The sequence below is a fragment of the Cricetulus griseus genome, chromosome 5, assembly GCF_003668045.3.
Source record: "Cricetulus griseus strain 17A/GY chromosome 5, alternate assembly CriGri-PICRH-1.0, whole genome shotgun sequence".
In the NCBI taxonomy this organism is placed as follows: Eukaryota; Metazoa; Chordata; class Mammalia; order Rodentia; family Cricetidae; genus Cricetulus; species Cricetulus griseus.
In genome coordinates, this window is record NC_048598.1 from 35,774,478 (window position 1) to 35,796,111 (window position 21,634).

The 21,634-nt window shown below is 38.2% G+C and overlaps 1 protein-coding gene across 1 annotated transcript in view; it reads left to right on the top strand.

The window, feature by feature from the left end:
• Window positions 1-886: 886 nt before the first annotated feature.
• Cep350 (centrosomal protein 350) overlaps window positions 887-21,634 on the top strand; it is a 135,879-nt gene continuing 115,131 nt past the window's right edge. Inside the window, exons 1-5 of the mRNA XM_027417338.2 lie at window positions 887-1,024; window positions 14,269-14,354; window positions 16,102-16,145; window positions 18,139-18,250; window positions 19,217-19,376. Of these exons, the coding sequence (XP_027273139.1) occupies window positions 14,282-14,354; window positions 16,102-16,145; window positions 18,139-18,250; window positions 19,217-19,376 (389 nt within the window). The 5' untranslated portion in view covers window positions 887-1,024; window positions 14,269-14,281. The remainder of the gene's footprint in view (window positions 1,025-14,268; window positions 14,355-16,101; window positions 16,146-18,138; window positions 18,251-19,216; window positions 19,377-21,634) is intronic.

Consider the following 21,634-nt stretch of genomic DNA (forward strand, 5'->3'; position numbering starts at 1 on the left):
CCCAAGTAGCGAATGGAAAGGATGCAGTTTCACTTGCTTTGGAATCTCAAGCCATCAGCGTGCAATAAACAGAACTGGAACCCTTGGCCGCTGAGACGGCCACGGTGATAGCGGCTGGCAGCCGCAAAGCCGCATTTAGCTACTCTGGAACGACTAGAGAGGGACGGTCTATTTGGACAATCGCGGAAACATTATCAACGCTCACAAAGCTGCGGGTTCCCGATTTCCCGGTTCACCCCTGTCAAGTTCTCAGCGTGTTTTCGCCCGAGGTGAAGCACTCAGCCAGAAGGCCCAATTAGCGTCAAAGGGAAGGGGGTGGTCTCCTCTGCGGATAGACTCTGGCTCCTCCCGAGTCCCGCCGAGCGCGCAGCGCGCCACACCAAAGATGGCTTCCTCGCGTTTCCCTTGCCTCGGCCCATCTCGCGCTCACCTCTCGGCCACACTCAACATGGCCCTAAGCCAGGGTTGCATTCCTGCGGAACCGTCTCCGGACAGTTCTCGCGAGGTTTGACGGGTGTGTGTCTGTGTGTGTGTGTGTGTGTCTGTGTGTGTGTATGTGTGTGAGTGCGTGTGCGTCTCTCCCCCGCCCCCCCCCCGGCCCTCCCTCTCCCCCTCCCCCTCCCTGACTGCTCCCGCCCTGCCTCGCGCCGCCGCCACCGCCACTGCCGCCGGCGCCGCTCCTCCTCCGTGTCAGTTGTTGAGCTGTAATGGCGACTGGGCCGCCGCTGCCGAAGTGACTCCCGGGCGGGGGAGCGGGGCCGGACCTGCGCCTGAGAGGACTGCGGAGAGCCGCAGCTCGGGAGGGGGCTCGCGGCCGGGAGAGCAGGCCGCCTCTGCGCCTCTGCTGTCTTCCCTGCCGCCCGGAGGATCCCAGGAACCGGGGCGAGGCGGGCACCCGGTGCGTCCCCGGAGCGGGGAGGCCAGGCCGGGCAGCCCTGGGGCCGGTCGGGGCGGCGTCACTGCACCCTCCGCCAGGCCCCGCGGGATGCACCGTGGGAGCCGAGGGCGGAGGCGACACTCTCAGGTGAGCTGCGGGAAGACCCGGCGGAGCCTGCGGACGCTTGCTTGCTCCGCCTCGGCTGCCTCTGTCCGCGGTCCCGGGTCCCCGAGGTGGCCGGAGAGGCGGGGCGGGGCCCCCTGGCACTGCCTGGGGGAACCTCCCTGGGTTCCGAGACTGTCCCGGGAGGGTCATCCCGAGACCTGGGTGCCCACCGAAGACCAGATTTCTTTGCTTACCTGCCGGTGTCGTCCACGCCACCCTAGCCCCCTCCTCTTGCCTGCGTGTAGAGTTAAGCTACCCCCTCACCTCTGGTCTCCGAAGTGTCCCCTTCTTCTTTTGGAGATCGAGCATGTTTTGGGAAATTCCGGGGGACTGGCTTCAGTGTCCGGGATGACCAGTTTCTGTTCCTTTTCCTGGGTGTAATATTCTCCAAGTGGAGTATGGGGGAAAACTTTGATCAGCTCCAGTCCAGCAGTTGTTGAATGGAGTCTACCGGCTTATTTACAATGATTGGGCGGGGAGGGGGGGTGACATTTAACAAGCCTTACATGTTGGAAGTTGTCACTATCGCTCCCCTCCCCCGCTTAAAAGTTCAGATCAGTATGCTAAATTGTATTTAGCTAATGTCACAGGATGCAGGCAGCAATTTGCCTGGATTTTAGTCTTCAAGCTAGGAAGTTGCAATAGGTATAGAATTTAATGGGTTTTTGATGTTGTAACAAATGTTTCACTTGGTGGTGGTGGGGATATAGGTTATTAGGAATAGTGGTCGGTATCCATGCACGCTACTTAATTGTTTTGGTGGTGATTCTTGTTGTGAATTTGGAGGAGTCGTTAGTGTTGCCATGATAACCTGCCGTCTTAGCTTGTATTTTAAGGATTTTAAAGGAAAGTCTATCCTAGGCCAAACTATTTACTATTTACAGCTGAGGATTTTTGAAGACACTATGATGAAATACTGCAAACTGCTCTCTATTTAAAAAGTGTCTTAATTTAAAATATTGTTTTAAAAAGGCAGTGTGCTGCTAATAACATGGGATTGTGACTTTGGAAGATTGTTAGACCTGTACTAGAAGTTACTTCAAGTGCATGAAAGTGTAAAAGTTTTGGTAAACTATTTAATGCAATAAATCTGTCGTTGCATTCAACATAGTATGCCTTATTCAGAATATAAATGTCATGCTGGAATACATTGTATATGTGGATAAATACACGTGTATCTTTGTGCTTTTAGTGATAGTTATATTTATAAACGATTTTGTACATATACGAAAGATTTTTTCTGACATATTTTGGTCTATTTATTTAAGGCGATTAATACCCGTAGAAGCAACCTGTGGTGCTAATACGGTTATGAATTAAAGTTTTAAAATTTTTTCTTCTGATTGTCAGTTTTTAAAATCCATTTTCAACACTGTATCGTGGGCACAAGAAAGGAAGTGAAGTCCTTATATAACCACTTTAGTTTGTTAAACTGCTATAACTTATAGTGAGAGCGAAAGAGAAGTTGTCTGAAAATAACTGACCTTTTTTGGGGGAAGGGGCTCTACTTACAATTACATGAATTAGTTTTCATGCAAAGTAGACAAATATCCTCATTTTGAAGTTGTAGAAACAAATACTCAAAGCCATTTATGTGATTGCCGCTTTATTCTGTAGATATTCTAGAATTAACTATACTTTAAATTGAATATTACCTTACATACTTTTGCTATTTGTCATTATTTCAAAATATTTTTAAAATTCCTTTCCATTTTACATGACACTTATTCCTTATGTTGATTCCTGGTTTTTAAAGACATTAGTATTTTCATAAAATTTTATTAATTGTTAATAAATGATGAATTATAATGAATCGTTACTCTTTATTTGAACGTTTTATTTGAATGGTTCTTAAGATACTGTAGTTAAGTAGAAAACTGTAGTTAAGACCTGGGGGTGTGGCTCAGTGGTATAGTATTTGCCTAGCATGCATGAAGCTGGAAGTTCGGTCCCCAGTAGTAGTGTAAGCAACAACAGCAAAACAACAACAACAACAACAAAAACAACAAAACCCATCTGTAGTGAATTTGTTAACCTTCATTTTATTTGAATGTTCAATTGTGTCACTTTTAATTGTTCTATTCATTTTATAATCTTGGTTATATAAAACATATTTAAGACACATGATAAGTGGTAACATAACAATAGAGACAGTTGATTTACAAGTTAAGTGTATAGTTATATAGTTGTGATTGTTACTTTTGCTGTGTGGTCAGATTGCAAAATAGTTATCCTTTCCCTGATGCTGTACAATTCTTGCAGGTCAGTGAAAGAATGAAAGGATTGCATAGTGTCTTTCTGCATTAATTTTTTTGTTGTTGGTCATTGTTAGTCTCAATGGAACTTCACATTTTACCTTTGGGTATTTTGGGTTACTCATCTGGCCTGTAGGTTCTACAGTGGCAGAGATCCTCTATTTGTTATTGTGAACTCAGTTCCTAGCATACATTAGAATAACCAGTAAATAATAAATAGTTGAGTTAATCTCAGTCCTAGGATAATACTTTAAAATCAAAACAAAAAACCTGGTTCTTAGTTTGTAGGCACATTTTATCTTTTCTTAGGGCTATGCTCCAAATGTCTGTTTAAATTATCTGGGTATCAGGGGAATGACAGCCTGGGATTTAAAAGCCATTGAGAATAAGCCACAGGTGGGTCTTGAAAACTGACTATTTTAATGATTTGCTTAGGTGTCCTATTAGTAGTTGCTGTAATTTGAAGAAAATAGAAGCTTTAAGACCCTAACGTGTTGTGCTGGTACCGTAATTATAGACTTGCAATTACTTTAGGCCTTTTTTTTTTTATCACAGGTGTTTTGAATACTGGAGGTTAGTTAGTCTGGTGTCTTGTTTTTTATGTAGGAAGCCCAGCATCATAACTGGAAGAATAATCCACAAAGCAGCTCTAGGTCTACATTTGTTTTATGTGCCAGATAATTGTCAAATGAGAATGTAATTATGATTAACCTAGGAGTGCTTTTATGTCACTATTAATTAAAAACTCAAAGTGGGTCTCATTTCTCATGCTAACTTAAAAATAAATAGCAATTATACTGTATAGTTTAAGTAGAACAACTTTCTGGAAAGAAATCTAGCATTTCCTATCAAAATTTAAATAAGGTCCGTGTACTGTTTGATAGAATCACTTAATGTTTGTTACATTAATTTTACACAAGAGCCCAACCAAAAAAAATCTGTTAAGAATATTCATTTATCAAATTACAAATAAGAGGAAACAGAAGTATTAAAAAATGTCCAAAATATCCATTGGTAAAGGAACAGTTAAAATCATAGTATATTTATGCTGTAAGATACTTTGCAGTTGTTAGCAGGTTTTAGGGATCTATATTTACTTCAGGAGAAGCAGCTGAGCATGTCCTTCAGCACATCGACCAGGCAGCAGACCTCATAGGTTCACATTCTAACCGCACCATTTATACTAGCTGTGACCATTATCAACTATAAGGTGGATATACTGATAGTGCTTGCTGTTGTAAGAACTAAATGAGTTAGTGTGCGTGTTCTAAGTGAGCACAGGGTGCATTGTGTAACTGCTTCCTATCACTATTATGTACAGACATGGAAAACTGCTCATGATATATGTTGCTTACAAGAAATAAGTTGTACTACACTGGGTCATATGATTTGGCTTATAAAAAAAATAGGATGGAGCCAATAAGATGACTCAGTGGGCAAGGGCACTTGTTTCACCTACAAGCATGTGTATCCCAAACAACTGTAAAACAAGGGCAAGGCTAGGAAGAGTTCATCACAATATGTTGAACTCAGATTTATCCACACTGTGTGTCCTCATCCATTTGGAGATAATGGTCTCAGTTCCCTTTTACTGCATCTGCCAGGACAATTTTCTAATTGTTCACTAATTTGTTGGTTTGATTAATATGATGTTCCATTTATTGCCTATATCAGGGACAATTTCTTTGGTCGACTATATCTGAGAGGGAAATTGTTGAGTTGATTCACGTAAAGAGGGTAGTCAACTCTGGTGACTGCTGTGGAGGGGTCAAATAGGTTGAGAAGTACAGATGCCTATTTGATTTGGAGAAGAGGTCTTTGGTGATTTTAGTGAGTCAGGGTGTAACCATAGTACAGCAGCTCAAAAAGTCTCTGAAAGAGTTTCTGAATGGAGATGTGGAATCCATTCAACATTTTCAAGAGGTTTGTAAAGGAAAAATAGTGACGTGGTCCTGGGTGGAGAGCTTTTTATTTCTAAAGATGTCATTAAAACATAGCCTCTTATAGGACAGTGTTGGAGGGGAGATTGGGACAAACGTGAGGAAAATGTGGCCAGTAGTGAGGTTTCTTGAGAGAACCTGGGTGAAGTGTACCTATGGTAACTTTTCTCCAAAAGTTACATATTTTATTGTTATTATTATTATTAAAGGCCATGCATGGTGGGACACACCTTAAGTTCCAGCCCATAGGCAGAGGTAGACAGATCTCTGTGAGTTCTAGGCCAGCCTGGTCTACATAGACAGTTCCAAACCAGTTGGGGTTATATAGTAAGAAAAGAAAAAAATTAAAATGACATTTTCATTTGTGTGCATGTGTGCATGCATGCACACTATAGAGAGCGTATGGAGGCCAGACAGCAGCTTACAGGAGTCAGTTCTTTGCACTGTGTTGGTCCTGAGAGTTGGTGGCAGATGTCTTTAACCATTGTGTCGTCTCACCCTCCCCACTTGTTTGTTTTCCATTCTCTCCAACACAAACTCTAAGTTAAATGGTAAATTCAGTTCTTTTTAGCTATAGGGTTTTCATGAGTCTTTGTATTATTATTATTATTATTATTATTATTTTGGATAGGGGCACACATTGTACCTAGGCTTTCTTGGAACTCCTTATGCGGCCCAGCCTGACCTCAAATTTGCTGCAATCCTCCTGCCTCAGTCTTCTGAATGCTGGAATTATAGGCTCGCACTACCATACCTGGCTGCCTTGTACACCACTTCCCCCCACCCTTTTTTTTTTTTTTTTTTTTTTGAGACAGAGACCATTATGTAGCTCTGGTTAGCCTTGTCTACTGTATAGACCAGGCTGGGCTTGAACATGCAGCTGTTCCTTTGGCTTAGCCAGAGAGTCTACATTACAACTATGCACCCCCAAGCATGGTCTTTGTATCTTTCTTATAAAGCATATATTTTGGTGTATTAGTTACTTTTCTATTGCAGTGATAAAACACTATGAGTAATACAATTTGTACAAGAAAGGTTTTATTTGATTTACGGTTCCAAAGGGATACTAATCCATGATGGTAGAGTGAGGTAACAGAGCTCACATCACAGGAAACTGAGAGAGCAAACTTGCAATGGTGAAGAGGTACAAGTCTTTTAAAGCCTCCAAGCCCCTAATGACATTATTCCTCTAGCAAGACCGTACCAGCAGAGACCAAGTATTCAAATGCCCCAAATTTAAGGGGCACATCTCATTCAAATCACTACATTTGATAATGTTTGAAAATACATGCTCCTTGTTAGCGTAAGATCTTATTTACTATCAACAAATCAGCATTTTAAAGTATTCTCATTTGTCAATGTACTTGATTTTAATCAGATTGTGTGTGTGTGTGTGTGTGATTGTGTGATTAACATGCACAGTGATACATGCCTGTAAGCTCAGTCATTGGGAGAATGAAGTAGGAGGATTGTTGCTTCATGTTTAAGGTCAGCTACACAGTGTGTTCAAAGCAAGCCTGAGCAAATTAGCAAGAACCTGCCTTAAAATATACAGATTAACTCCATTCTGTTTGATTAACAGTGATATTCTTTTAAAAGAAGATTTCTTTCTTTCATGAACATGAGCATTTTGCCTGTATGTATGTATGTATGTATGTATGTATGTATGTATGTATGCATGCATGTATGTACATATACCACATGTGCCTGGACCCATAGAGGGCACAAGAGGGAGTCGGATCCCTTGAAATTATATAGACAGTTGCAAGCTGCCATGTGGGTGCTAGGAATCAAACCTGGGTTCTCTGCAAGGGTAGTGAGAACTCTTGACAACTGAGCCATCTCTCCAGCCCCACAAAGGTATTCATAAATTTGAGAAAGTTAAAGAAGCTTGTAATAGATATCAAGGATGCAAAGTGCCAGAAAGTCTCATGGATGGTGTCTTAAAGAAATGGCAAGGATATAAAAAAGGAGTGGCCAACACTGAATTCTTCAAAAGTACCAGTGTGGAGCTTGTGCTTAGCATGTTTGGACCTACTGGTTCAACCCCTAGCACTTCTGTCTACCAAAGAGAGCCACAACTAATGGTTATGTCATAGCCCTTGAAGGATCTTGTTCCCTTTCTTCAGTTTTCTTCAACACATGGGATTTTGGAGGAGGGGTTGAGATAGCGTCTTGCTATGTATTGCAGGCTAGCCTCCAACTCACGATTCCCCTTTCTCTGCTTCAAGAATGCTGGGTTACCAGTTTTTTGGTTCCTTACATTTTGACATATTAATTGCTGCCTAGAACCTGTCTACGTATTTTTCTACTTTCTAGAAAGCTCCTTCTTGATCTTAGCGAACTCTATTATCCATCCTTTAAGTCTTTCCTTAAATGACACTTTTATATTTCTTAGATGAGTTCTTTCTGTGATATGCTCTTATAGAACCTGTGTTTTTCCTTATTACCACTCCATTTGCAATATATATTTGGAATAACCCTTTGAATCCCTTAAAGGTAGGGAGCTTGTCTGTTCTCTTTACTCCTTGCTATACATCTACTGCTTAGCTGTATTCCTACTTACTACATGCATGACACTTACCAGACACTGCCAAATGAATGAATGGCATGAGTTTGCACTGAGGAAAAGCATTGTCATGACTGTGAAAGATAACTGGAGTAACAGTGGGGACTAAAGGAATTTGTTAAAACACTTTACCTGTCCTGAATAGGAGGAGAGAATGAAGGGCTTTATCTGTAGAAATTTATGAGGAAGTCCTGTCCTTTGAGACAAATTTAGTAACAGTTGAGGTACATAGAGCAGCTTCCAAAGAAGTTAAAGTGCAGTGAAGTTACTAGATCCCTGATTCAAAGGTGGATTTGATTTAGATAGATGATCAAGGTAATTTATGATGAGATTGGGGGGATAGAGGGATTATCTTATATATTTATGTTCTAGATGGGGATAGTTTCAGTGTCAAGAGGCGTTAAAGGAATGGCCGTTAGAGGCTTTCAAAACATTGAGATAGATCTGGATTTAATTTACAGTTCTGGTTCTTATTAGCTGTATAACCCTGAAGTAGTTCTGTAGTCTGCCTGATTTCATCTTAATAGGCAAAACGGATATTTGGATACTTGCCTGATAGTTGATGGAGATTAGAACTAGCCCTTGCCCAATAGGAAGAACAAATTCATAGTGCTTATGGCTATTAACTGTCCACACAGTAACACCCCTTAGTGTTAAAGGTCTGTAGTTCAAGGGATATTGCCTTGTTTTTGTTTGGAAGCCACATGGTCTCAGGATTAGCTTTTAAAAATGAAGCTCTTCTTTTAATACAACAATCAGTTTTTTTCTGAAGTTCAGGTTTCAAAGAGTAGAATTGAAGATAGTCTCTAGAGCTATGTTACTCAAAGCTGGCTATGTATCAGGATCCCTGTAAACCAGCGTTTCTTAGGCCTCAGACTGCTGATTCAGAATCTGTTCCCCTAGAGCTTTCTAGTTGCCTGGAAAAAGGCATTATGTGACTGTTTGAAACTGACTTGCAGCAAGAATGATAGGGGTGTATATGTGGAGGGTTATTTGAGTTAAGAAAATAGTTACAGGGATTGGGGTACAGATCAGTGGTGGGGTTCTTGTCTAGCATGTGTAAGAACCCAAGCATGAAAGTCAATCATGATGGTGAATCCACTCTTCCTTACTCCCAGCATGAAAGAGGCAGAGGTAGGTGGATCTTTGTGAGTTGGAGGCCAGCTTGGTCTACATATGGAGTTCCAGGACAGCTTGAGCCACACAGTGAGACCCTGTCTCAAAAAAACAAACAAACAGACAAACAAGAACCTGGGTTTCTTGCCAAGACCAAAACTAGCTACAGTGGTGGAGTAGGGGAAAATATAATGTTTTTAAAGTATTTATCCAAAAAAGCATTTATTTTTGTAGTGTAAAAAAGTAAGTGTGTGTGTGTGTGTGTGTGTGTGTGTGTACTCCTCAGTGTAAATATGTGCACCTTATGTGTGTGGTATTCCCTGGAGATCAAAAGCTGACAGACCCCCCTGGAACTGGAGTTACAAATGGTTGTGAGCTTCCCCATGTGGGTTTCTGGGAACCATACTTCAGTCCTTTGTAAGAGCAGTGAGCTCTCTTAACTGCTGAGCCATCTCTACAGCCTTTGTTTGTTTATTTTCAGAAATAGCATTATTTTGTGTGTGAGTGCATGTATGTGCTTGAAATCATAGCCTAGGAGTTAATCTTTGCTGAATTAATAGCTAAGAGAAATGTGTTTCCTCTTTGAGTAGTTTCTGTTGTTCAGTGAATCTAGATGGCAGTGTTTTATTGCTCTAGTATAGCTCATTACCTATGTCCAGAGTGAATTAATGAGTCTCCAGTTAATTTACACATATCTATTTTATTTATTTTTTCCTTTTTCTACTTTGATGTGTGTGTGTGTGTGTGTGTGTGTGTGTGTGTGTGTGTGTGTGTGTGCACGTGTGAACACACATTTATGTGTATGTGTGAGTTTACATACATTTCTTCTACTGTTTTGGCATAATTCATAATGAGGCTTTTCTTTGGTGATAGCAATAGTATATACTTTTCCTACCAGTCCTCAAATTTATTGTATATTAATGATTAATCATTTTACCCTATGACTCCCTTACTTTTGTGATACCATTATGTTCAGGTTATTATATGGGTGTCTACCTTTACCTTTTTTCTGTTCCTTGTTATCAGTAGCATGGTCAGCTATATTTTTCTGTTAGTGCTTTATAGTTTCCTTTAACATAGACTCTTATAGGCTTATTTACAAAATAGTATGTGAATTCTCATTCCCTAGTTTCTATCACTACCTTCTCAGGCTTAGTAAGATAGTAATGTACATTGTGTTTGCCCTTTCTCGGAAGTGGCTTTCTAAAAGGCTTTTCCCTTATGCATATATGATCATGTTTCTTACTTCCATTGACCCATTCTCACTTTGCTTTTTTCCATTTGTCCTTTTACTGGCAGTGCTTTTTTAGAAAACAAAACCAAACATTTATTTTTGAGAATTTAATACATGATTACTGTATTTACATAATTTACATCCCATCCATTCCCCTTCCCACCGAATCCTCTACCATATCCAATTCCTCCTGTGTCCTTCCAGTCCCTCTCAAACAAATTCATAACCTCTTCTTCAGTTGTTGCTGAATGTATGTATGCGTGTATGCATGTATGTATGTAAATGCACTGTGCTCAGTCCCTTTAGTGGTGCTCAGTTTAGGACTGATCACTTGGGATTGGATAATCTATCAGGGGGCTTGTCCTTGAAGAAGACTGATTCTCTCTCTCTTAGCAACCTTTAATTGCCTGTACTTCTTTATCTAGAGGTGGGAACTTGTGAGATTACCCCTAACCATGTTGGAATATCAACAAAGCAATGTTTCATTACCTGACAGGCAAGATACACTCAAGGGTAACCAAATTAGACTTAAGGCCTGTTGAGTAGGTGGGAATTCATTACTGGTCCAGTAAATATAGCCCTGGCTGTGGGTAGTAAGAGTGTGACCTCTAGAAACAACCTACCACAGCCACTTTCTTAAACTTGTGAAATCCCCAATTGCTTCATTCTAATTATCTATCTAGAGCCCAGAGAAGGATTTAGGCAAGTTATAATAGCACTTGGGGAATAGCTGAAACTGTGAAAAGAGTATTGAGGGATGGGGAGCTGGCTCAGTTGATAAAATGCTTGCCAAGCAAGAAGGAAGCCCTGAGTTCAGATCTCTAGAACCTACATTAAAAGCCAGGCATTGTGATGTGTGCCTGTAATCCTGGACCCAGGAAGGTGGAAGCAGAAGGATTCCTGGGGCTTGTTGGCCATGTACTCTAGTTGATTAGATGAGCTCTAGGTTCAGTGAGAGACTTTGTCTCAAAAAATAAGGCAGATACTACCTTTGACTTCTGCCTTCCATGTGCATATGCACACACATACGCACCCACACAAATGTATACACAGACCTATACACACATACCATAAAAATGTGTGGAGTTTTCCTGGGAAGATGGAACTCGAAAAGAAGAGGCCAGTGATAGAACTTTTGGAAATGTTAGCATTGAAGTACTGGGCTGAGGTGGAGGACCCTTCGTCATTCAGTTTTCATATATGTGCTGCCAAAGTGAGCACCCTTTCATCATTCAAGAAGGAAACAGGAGTAGTGGGAGTTTCAAGATCAAAGTTTGAAATTGTAAATGTTAAAATGCTGTTATAATACCATCAAATGGAAAGAACATGGATAGTATGTTTCTTAGATTTTCTAGACAGATACAATTTTAAACAATGTTTAAATAAGTCTTTAAGTTTTATTTATTTATTTTGTTTATGAGTATTGCTTGCATTTATATCTGTGCACTACATGTGTGCCTGTTAATGGCAAAAGTTGGAAGAGGGCATCTGATTCCTGAAATAGGAATTATAGGTGGTTATGAGCCATCATGCGGGTGCTGGGAATCAAACTCAGGTCCTCCATAAGTGCGAGTGCCCTTAACTGCTGAGCCACCTCTTCAGCCCGTTTAAATGTTTCTAAGACTCTCACAAAAGTAAATCAGGAAAAGTAATTTTTTTAAGATTCTTGCCCTGGTTTTGGAAAACAGACTTATAAAAAAGTGATGTAAATGAAATATAATATGCACAAAACAACATATAAATGCATAGCTTAGTAAAGTCTTAAGAACTGGATGCATCAATAAACTTGGTACCCAAATCAATGGATGACTGTATACAACTGACCAGCCCCTAAATCAGTTTGATGGAAGTGAACTCAGTCACTCCAAGATTGATGACTAGCCTCACTGTAGCATCACTGGAACTTCTATTTGTGTTGTACTTTAAGTGATAGGATTATATGGCATATATGTTGTTTCTGGTGTTCCTTATTAATAGAGTCGTGAGCCTGAACTACATTGTTTTATGAGTTATCATTAATTATTTCATTCTCATTAATAACAAATACGTCAGTAAGATATATATGACATATTGATATATGCAGTGTTACATAAATGTTTTACTAGATAGTCAAATAAAAAAGGTTGTTTGTTTTGTTTTCCGAGATAGGATTTCTCTGTGTAATTCTAGATTTCTCCTGGAACTCACTCTGTAGACCAGGCTGGCCTTGAACTTACATAGACCCACCTGCCTCTGCTTCCCAAGTGTAGCGATTAAATGCCAGAGCCACCACTGTTCCATGATAGTCATTTTTAATTAAAGGTTGACTGTAAATGAGGCATTTATTTTGAAACTTTTTTAAAATGGTTATCTACACTGCTTCATCTTTATTAGATATAGATAATAGATATTGTGGACTGAAATGCAGTTTTAAAAAATATTTAACCGTTTATCCTTTCCATTGAGAAAATACAATATTTTTGTACTTTAAGGTAGAGAAATGTTTGTAAAAGAATTTCATTTTAGAACAGTTTTAAAGTTTGTTTCTAGAAAGCTTATTTGTCAGGATTATCTCCTTCTAGGAAAAGTTAATTCTCATACTTTAAATTTTGTATATTTAGATTTGCTAGGTAAAATTTTCTTTTTCTTAAATCTAGTTTGGGACTTAAAACTATTGAACATGCTGGAACTGAGACAGCAACTCAGTGGTAGAGTGCTTGCCTACTGTGCTTGAGTTCTGGGTTCCAGAACATACAAATAACATACTGTACTTCCTTTATAAATAACTCATTGAATAAAATAATTATTACATTTCATTTATTTTGTGTGCATATGTATGTGTGTGGGGCTGCATTTGCCATGGTACACATATGGAAGTCAGAGGACAGCTTGAGGGAGTCAGGTTTTTCTGTCATGTGGTCTTGAGGATAGAACTCAGGTTGTCAGTCTTGGCAGCAAGTGCCTTTACCTGCTGAGCCACCCCCTCCTCCCTTTAAATTCCATTTTGTGTATTTAGTTTGTGGGTAAAATACTTTTGTAAATGTGACAAAATTTAATATATTTATAACATAAAGAACTAATTAAATTAATTAAAGATTAATTTAAAAATTAAGAACCTGGTATGTAAGTGAGCAAAAGATGAGAAAGGATAATTCATAAATGAAAAACTAAGATTAAGATGTGTGGCGGAATATTTGATCTGGTTAGCTTCTACCAAGTTCAAATTCAAGCAGCCATTTTTTTTTCCTCTGTGGAATCAGCAAAAACAAGAGTAATAAAAACAAAATTAAAAAGTATCTTCTAGGCTCTTAAGTTGCTGGAAGCTGGAAAACAGTTTGATGTTGGATTTCAGCAGCATGTCCTTCACATTCTTAGGTTCAGTTTTGATATATTTTGCAGGTATTACTCTAGGCAAATAATCCAAATAAGCCAAAATTCATGAACGCAGTGTTGTTTGTTTTGTTTTAAGGCAATGTCTTGTTATGAATCACTTGGCTGGCTTGGAACTTGCTGTATAGACCAGGGTGTTCTTAAACTCAGAGAGGTCTGCCTACCTCTGCCTCTCTGAGATGGAAAGCTTGTGCTACCCATGCCTGGCTATGTATAGTGTTACTTGCTATATATAGAGAACATGAAGCATAATATAGTATTGGTTGTTTGTTTTAAAAGAAGACTTTGTTTTTCCATTTATTTATTGTGTGTGTGAGAAACTTGGGGGGGGGCGCGGTATTGCATGCCATAGCAACATGAGGTCAGAAGACAACTTGCTGGAGCCAGTTCTTTCCACCATGTGGATCCTAGGGATGGAAATGAGATTGTTAGGGTTGCTCAACCATCTTGCCAGCCCAGCTGGGGCCTTATGAATGGGTAGCATGTACACTACCATAGCTCCAGCCTTGTGAATCTGTCCTCTCTAATTAATAAAAATGTTTATAATAGTGTTAGTAGTTCCTCTTAAAGTATTGCATTATTTATTGGGTTGATTATGAAATACTCATATTGAGCATATGAAGCTACATTTTAGAGATGACAACCTTTTTCAGACCTTTATGAATAAATCAGAATATTTCTTTACTATTGTTTTGTTTTTTATAATAGCGACAGTCAGTGATTATTGATGACATAATTTGCAGGTAAATTGGCAAGATGAGGAGCAGCAAGTCAAAAGAGGTGCCTTTACCAAATCCAAGAAGCTCTCAAAACAAGGAGACTGTTCAAGGTATGAGGGTTTTTTGTTTGTTTGTTTGTTTGTTTGTTTTTAAGGCTGGATTTAATCCCTTTTCAAGGTCTGATAACCAGTAATGAAATTTATGCATATCTTGATTTATAAAACAAAAAAGTGGGCTGTGCTGGAGAGGTGGTTCATAGGTTAAGAGTACTTTTTACTGATCTTGTAGAGGACCCATGTTCAGTTCTCAGCAACTATATTGTATAGCTTGCAAATGCTTATAACTTCAGTGGTCATTTGTATGTATGTATGCACACGCACACACACAAATTAACCCTTAAAAAGTTTTTTCTTTTTCTTTTTTTTAAATTTCTGTACATTGGTGTTTTGCCTGCATGTATGTCTGTATGAAGATGTCGGATCCACTGGAACTTGAGTTACGACAGTTGTGAACTGCTATGTAGGCTCTGGGAATTGAACCTGGCTTTTCTAGAAGAGCAGCTAGTACTCTTAACCACTGAGACATCTCTCCAGCCCCACCATTTAAAAAAAAAGTGGATTTATACTAAAAAATACTTTTTAGTATAACGGTGCCTTTTAAAAAAATTATTAGTTGAGCCAGATGTGGTCATGCCTTACTGTAATCCCCAAACTCAAAAGGTTGAGACAGGAGGATTGTGAGTTTAAGGCTAGCTTGTGCTACGTAGTAAGAATTTATCTCTTCTCAAGAAGTATATATGCAAAATTAGTTTTTCTTTTTCAGAAGTCCTGACTGTAATGTTTGTATCTATAATACAGACAGTGAATATATAATAAGTTACAGTCTCTCTGAACTTCTATTTAAGTTATTTGTAAGAGGTATGATAAAAGGAAAGCTGACAGAGTAGATGCAGGGAAGATTTCTGTTTGTGAGGAAACTAGATATTAAGCCATATAGAGAGTATTTGGAGGAAATGAAAATATTTATCCTGGCTGGGGGGTGGCGGCGCATGCCTTTAACCCCAGCACTCGGGAGGCAGAAGTAGGCGCATCTCTGTGAGTTTGAGACCAGTCTGGTCTAAAAGAGCTAGTTCTAGGACAGCCTCCAAAGCTACACAGAGAAACCCTGTCTTGAAAAAACAAAAACAAAAACAAAACAAACAAAAAAAGAAAATATTTATCCTGAAGAAGATAACTCATGGGAAACAATTACCTTAAACTAGTTGAAAGGCTGTTACTTGAAAGACTAAATGGATTTGTTTCTACTACTAGTACAGTGAAGTGTGGAATATTTCTAAAAGTATTCTTTTACATTATAATGTGATATAAAACAACACAAAGCTTTATGTTTGGTTGGGTGTATTAGTGGATACCTATAATCCCAGCATTCAGGAGGCTTAGGCAACAAGAGTCTAAGCTAGAGGTCAGCCTGGACTATATATATAGTAAGACCCTACCTTATTCTCATTCACTCACCATCCCCCCCCCCCCCCCGTGTGTGTGTGTGTGTGTGTGTGTGTTTGTTCAGACCATTGCTGTAAACAGAGTATACATCTTCCTTTTATATATGTCTGCTAAAGGTTTATAGTCCAATTGTTTTAAGGACTAATAGTGTTGGGCTATTTTAACTCAGTGTCTTGAGAAGCATGACCCTTTATAATGATAGGGAAAAAGTGTATTTTGATTGAGTATTATAAATGCACCTTATAAGAGATAGTTCTATGAAGTGGTTCTCAAGCCTTTGATCACATTTGGGAGCACATTAAAATTCATGGTCTAAGTTCTACATCAGTACTCTGAACCTGTCATTTTTTCTCAGATGTAGTCTCATCGTGGGATGCACTTTCTCAGACTAAGGCTGCTGTAAGTTTTAATTTCTATTTTAAAAATTTACTTAAATATTTGTTTTAAAATTGATATCATGTTATGGTGTAATGAATTAAAACATTTTCTGTAACACTTCTTTTTAAAGGAAAAAGACAAATATTATTCAATGAACAAAAATGAGTAGTAAAGGAATAAACAAGATACTGCTTTAGGGTATTATGTCATGTAACATGTTTTTTATTCACCTTTAATAAATTGGTTCACTTTATGTGATGTTATGAAAGATGAATATTGGAAGTTTGGACTGTATCTGTGTGGAAGGCTCATTGTCAGGGAGCAAGTGAATGAAATTGGCTTCCTAGACTGTGAGTTATTGCTTCTGTTTTGTGGCAGTCATAGGTTGTTTTCCTTTATAAAAAAAATGACTATGGAAGAGCGATTTTCTTTTGTGTTTAGTCAGTCTTGCCTGGATTGTAGAAATCCAAGCTGGCAAAGTGACATATGGTTCCTCTTCTAGACTAATTATTCTAACATTTACTCTTTTCCTTTTATATGTCCCCCTGAATTTGGATTTGTTTCTTTATTGTCAGGGTATTTTTTTAAAAACATTTAATTACTTCTGTTTAATTTAATTACTTGTCTTGAGTGTTTTGCCTGAGAATAAGCCTCGGAGGCAGAGCTGTAAGCCACCATGTGGGTGCTGGGAACGGAACCCAGGTCCTGCAAGAGTAGCAAATGCTCTTAACTGCTGAGCCTTTTCTCCAGATGTTGTCTGAGTATTTTATGGAATTTTCTGTGTTCTAATCTTTGGAACTCTTTTGAAATTACATCTGCTAATTTTTTTTTTCTCTTGAGAAGGTCTGTTTTCTGTGTCTTGATAAGCATAGCCTTTCACAATGATAGGGAGAAAAAGTGTATTTTGATTTAATATAATAAAGATTTGTCTTTATAAAGAAGCAGTATACATCTCACTATGTGAGTTTCAAGCATGTATAACAGAGTGAATTTTTTCTATGTCTTAATTTAATTTTGAGTGAAATCAATATACACTGAATAGTTAATTTTTAAATGTAACTATTATTAATTTGTGTTTTTGAAGAATTCTTTCGAATTATAAGGGATTCAAAAAATAGGGAAAATACCTGATATTGAATTATTATGTGAATGATTATTCCAATTTTTTTCACAAGAATCTGAAAGAAGGTTAAGTTTCATATTAAGTGTTTTTGTTTCCTTGTAGTAAAATTTTGATGATTTTAGTTTTCAGTTGTTCTCCTATAAGCCTATAGTCTTCTACTATTCAAGAGAAAATGCTTTTTAAACTGCTTAGAGCATTGGTAGTAACTTATATTTCAGAGTATGTATACAACTTGAATTACATGTATCCTTTGAATTTTGCTTCACTTCATTGTATTTTTTTATTTAAAAATTTTTTCTTAGATTTTTGAGACAGGGTCTTATGTAGCTTTGGCTGGCCAGGAACTTGTTCTATAGACCAGGTTGACTTCAAACTCATAGAGATTCGCTTGCCTCTGCCTCTGCCTCCCGAGTGCTGGGATTAAATAAAGGCATGTGCTATCACACTTGGTGGATTTTGCTTTTTGATGTATATCATAGACACAAAATTGTAAAAAGCTGTGACTCTTTGAGTACAAATTTTAATCTAGCCAAATTATCCTTTTATTATTTTTGCATGTAAAATTACAAGATATGTTGAATAATGATACATAACGTATTTCAGATAATTTATTGCCTTAAAAAACCTTAACAGTTAAAATAGTTCAACATGATGAGTAGAAATACTTTGAACTCTTCACAGTCTGTTTGTGTTTGGATAGCATTATGCTTAAAGCATAATTCCTGCTAAAGTAGTAAGTTATAAAAAGTGACTATTGTGAGAAAGTGTTTGAATATTTTCCTACTTTAGAGAAAGAGACTGGGCAATGATATTTTAAATAACTATGCAAACCAACAGTAATTGGATTATTTCAGGATTAATTTATGTATTTTCATGATATTCAAACTTTAGCTGAGACACATTGAGAACAAATTAGAAGTAACCCCTACAAGCACAGCTGTAATTGATTCTGTGATGGATGCTAAGAAGTCTGCAAGTGCTACCCGAAAAATAAGTAGAAAAGGTATGTGTAAAGTTCCTTTTAAAAATTTAGCTATATTAAGTACAGATTAATAAATTTTTACTATTGTTTGTGGGAGGTGCACATGTGTCGTGGACTACAATTGTGGAGGCCAGAGGCCAGCTTCATAGAACTGGTATCCTCCTTCCACAATTAGTTAATTATCCATTTATTCAGATTTTGTTGTTTTAGTTAAGTATTTCTTGGTAGTCCAGTGTGTATGCATGTGTCTTGAGACTGTACTTCTAAAGCAGCCTCATGCTTAGTTAAGCTGATGATGTTTTCACCATTGCATCCTGTCTGATGGCTGATTTTTCCATTTGTTTGTGGTAATGAGAATTTTATTTTGGTGTTTGAGGTTATATATACTTATTTTTTAAATTCACAGGTATAGTCTTTGAAGGTACAATTTAGTTGACTTAATATGTATGTGTTTCTTTCAGGGGGCTAAATTGTTTAAGCATGAATGGAATATCTTTCATAGAGATACTGTATAGTAAATCAACATAATGCAGATATTTGATTTGTTTTCTTTACTTTTTTTTCTTGTTTTGGTTTCTTAATTGGTGGGCTATAAGGTACAAGTAAATGCTGTCTGCTTAGACTGAAAGTTGCTGGGTTTTTCTGGTTCTCTTCTTACTGTTTTGGAGGGAGGGGTACTGAGGATTTGACTGAGGCCCCCATGGGCAAGGAAAGTACCCTACTACTGCCCTTATCTTCAGCCTTATTTTTATTTCCTTTTGTATTTAGAGGTCAGTGGCCAATACTGGCCTTGAACTCACTTTGTAGCCCAGACAGACCAGGCATTATTGTCTTAGATTATAGTTTTCTCTACAAATTGAGTGACTGGGTGTTTTCTTTCTGCTTCTCTAATATCTAACCAGAGATGGTAGAAATAACACATAAGTAACTTACTGTCTTAGTCATGTTTTATATTATCTGTTCTCATAGATTTCTTTTCTCTTTCAGATGGTAGATATCTAGATGATTCTTGGGTCAGTGCTCCAGCTTCCAAATCTTCTAAACCACGAAAAGAGAAATCTCGTAGTCCTCTCAGGGCCACCACCCTGGAAAGTAATGTTAAGAAAAACAGTCGTGTGGAGTTCCGTGAGCCTTTGGTTTCGTACAGGTTGGTATGGGAAAAGATGTTAGCAGCGGGGTTAATAATTACAATAGGAGTCTGGTGGATTTTCTCAGTTTTTGTAATGCTCTGCTCTGAAATTCTGTCAGTAACTTTTCTCATTGCTGTGACCAAATGTTTGGTGAGCATACTGAGGAAGGAAAGGCTTAAGTTGGTCACAGTTGAAAAGAAATGCTGTCCAGTATGGCAGGGAAGGAACAGCAGGCAGCAAACTCTAGAGGCTGCTGCTCAGATTGTGCCTGAGGCATACCTTAGTGCCTCTAACAGAGCTACACGCTGGGGTACTCATGGGCCAGTTTCACACTCAAGCCACAAAAGAAAGGTGATTGTTCTCCACAAAAGATAATCCAAATAATCAAAGTTCACCAAAACATAAAAAATCAAAACCCACCAACCCCCCAAGTTCAGCCCTCTCACATTGTAAAATACTGACTACTGTCTTTTTGTTGTTGTTGTGCCAGATATCAAACCCAAGATCTTTGATGTAGTAATCAAAGACTCAGCCACTGAGCCACATTCCCAGTCTGTATCCTCGCTGAGCATCTGAGTGGAAGGAGTAGTGAAGCTTTTGTGTGTGTGTGTGTGTGGGGGTGGCGGGGGGTTGTCGGTGCCCAATGCGGTCCTGGAGCTAGAGTTAGAATGGGTTGGGAGCTGCCCCATGTGGGTTCTGGGAACTGAACTCTTGTCCTCTGGAAGAGCAGAAAGTACTCATAACCAAGCAGCACATACTCTGAATCATCTCTGTAGGTCCTGAAATGAAATTTTTTTTTACCAACTGTAAGAATTTATTTATTCTTTTATTTCATAGCAACTTAGGTGTTCTAGATTAATATGTGAACTTAATAGTTTAGAATAGATAATAGAAAATGTACATTTTTGTTAACAGACATTTAAATACTAAAATTAGAGAATTATATATTTTTGAAGGATACCTCACTAATGATCGATCTATCGATCTAATTCTCTGTTCTCTGTGTCTGTCTGTCTCTCTCTCTCTGTTTTTTTGAGACAGGGTTTCTCTGTGTAGTCCTGGCTGTCCTGGAACTCACTCTGTATACTGGGATGGCCTCGGAATCACGTGCTGAGATTAAAGGCGTGCGCCACCACTGCCCGCTAGTAATTTCAGTGTGTTCATGGCCTTAGCATGGCAAATAGAAAGAAGTAGCCTTATACTTATTGTATTTATAAGCATTTTGTGTGTGTGTGTGTGTGTGTGTGTGTGTACTTGCAAAGTGTCAGTAGATCAAGAAGTTTCTTGGTGATACTTGGTAATTTTGGGTATGTGCTTATACTCTCCAATTTTGTGAATAAGAATTGGGAAGAGGAGGTAAATAATGAATTCAATGTTTACAATGTTGGTAAAAATAGGTGAAGATAATAAAACATTTGTAAATGTAGATAAGATATACGTAGCATGATCCTTGGGTATTGTCATTAGTATTAAAGCAAAAAAAAAAAAAGGAATATGGAAAGCCTGCTTAAAAACATGATTTCTATCAAGATCGATATTGAGTTACTGATTCCTTTGTATTCTGATGTTCTTGCAGAGAATACTATATGACATTTAAAATTTTATAAATTATGTATCTTTTAAGAAAAGGAAAACAATTATTCAGGGGATAGTTGTGTGTAGAATGTCCTTTTCCACTTGGCAGGTTCCTATGGGGAACATTTCCTATTGAAACCATAGCACTGTAACACTCCATTTTCCAAGACAAATTAATTGTGCTTCAGTAATACTAGATAGCTTCCATTATAGCATGCCCACATCACATTTGATCTTATCTTCTCAAAGCAGTAATGTGTTAATTAATGAATATTCATATCAATATTTTATTATAATAAAATAAAAATTTTTAGACAGCTGAAAGTATTGTATAGTGAAGACTCTTGTACATATCTAGTAAATATTTAATGAGTGAAAGATCATGTAAAATTACCTTTTTTGCCTTTTCTTTTTTAAAAACTTATGTGTATGCATGTGTTAGTATTTTTTTATAATTTATTTTTATTTTATGTTCATTGGTGTTTTGCCTGCATGTGTGTCTATGCACGGGTGTCAAATCTTGAAGTCACAGACAGTTGTAAGCTGTCATGTGGGTGCTGGGAATTGAACCCCAATTCTCTGGAAGAGCAACCAGTGCTCTTAACTGCTGAGTCATCTCTCCAGCCCCCACATATGGTTGTATATATGTGAATGTGTGTTGCATGTTACCACAGAGGTCACAAGAGGGTGTCACATTACA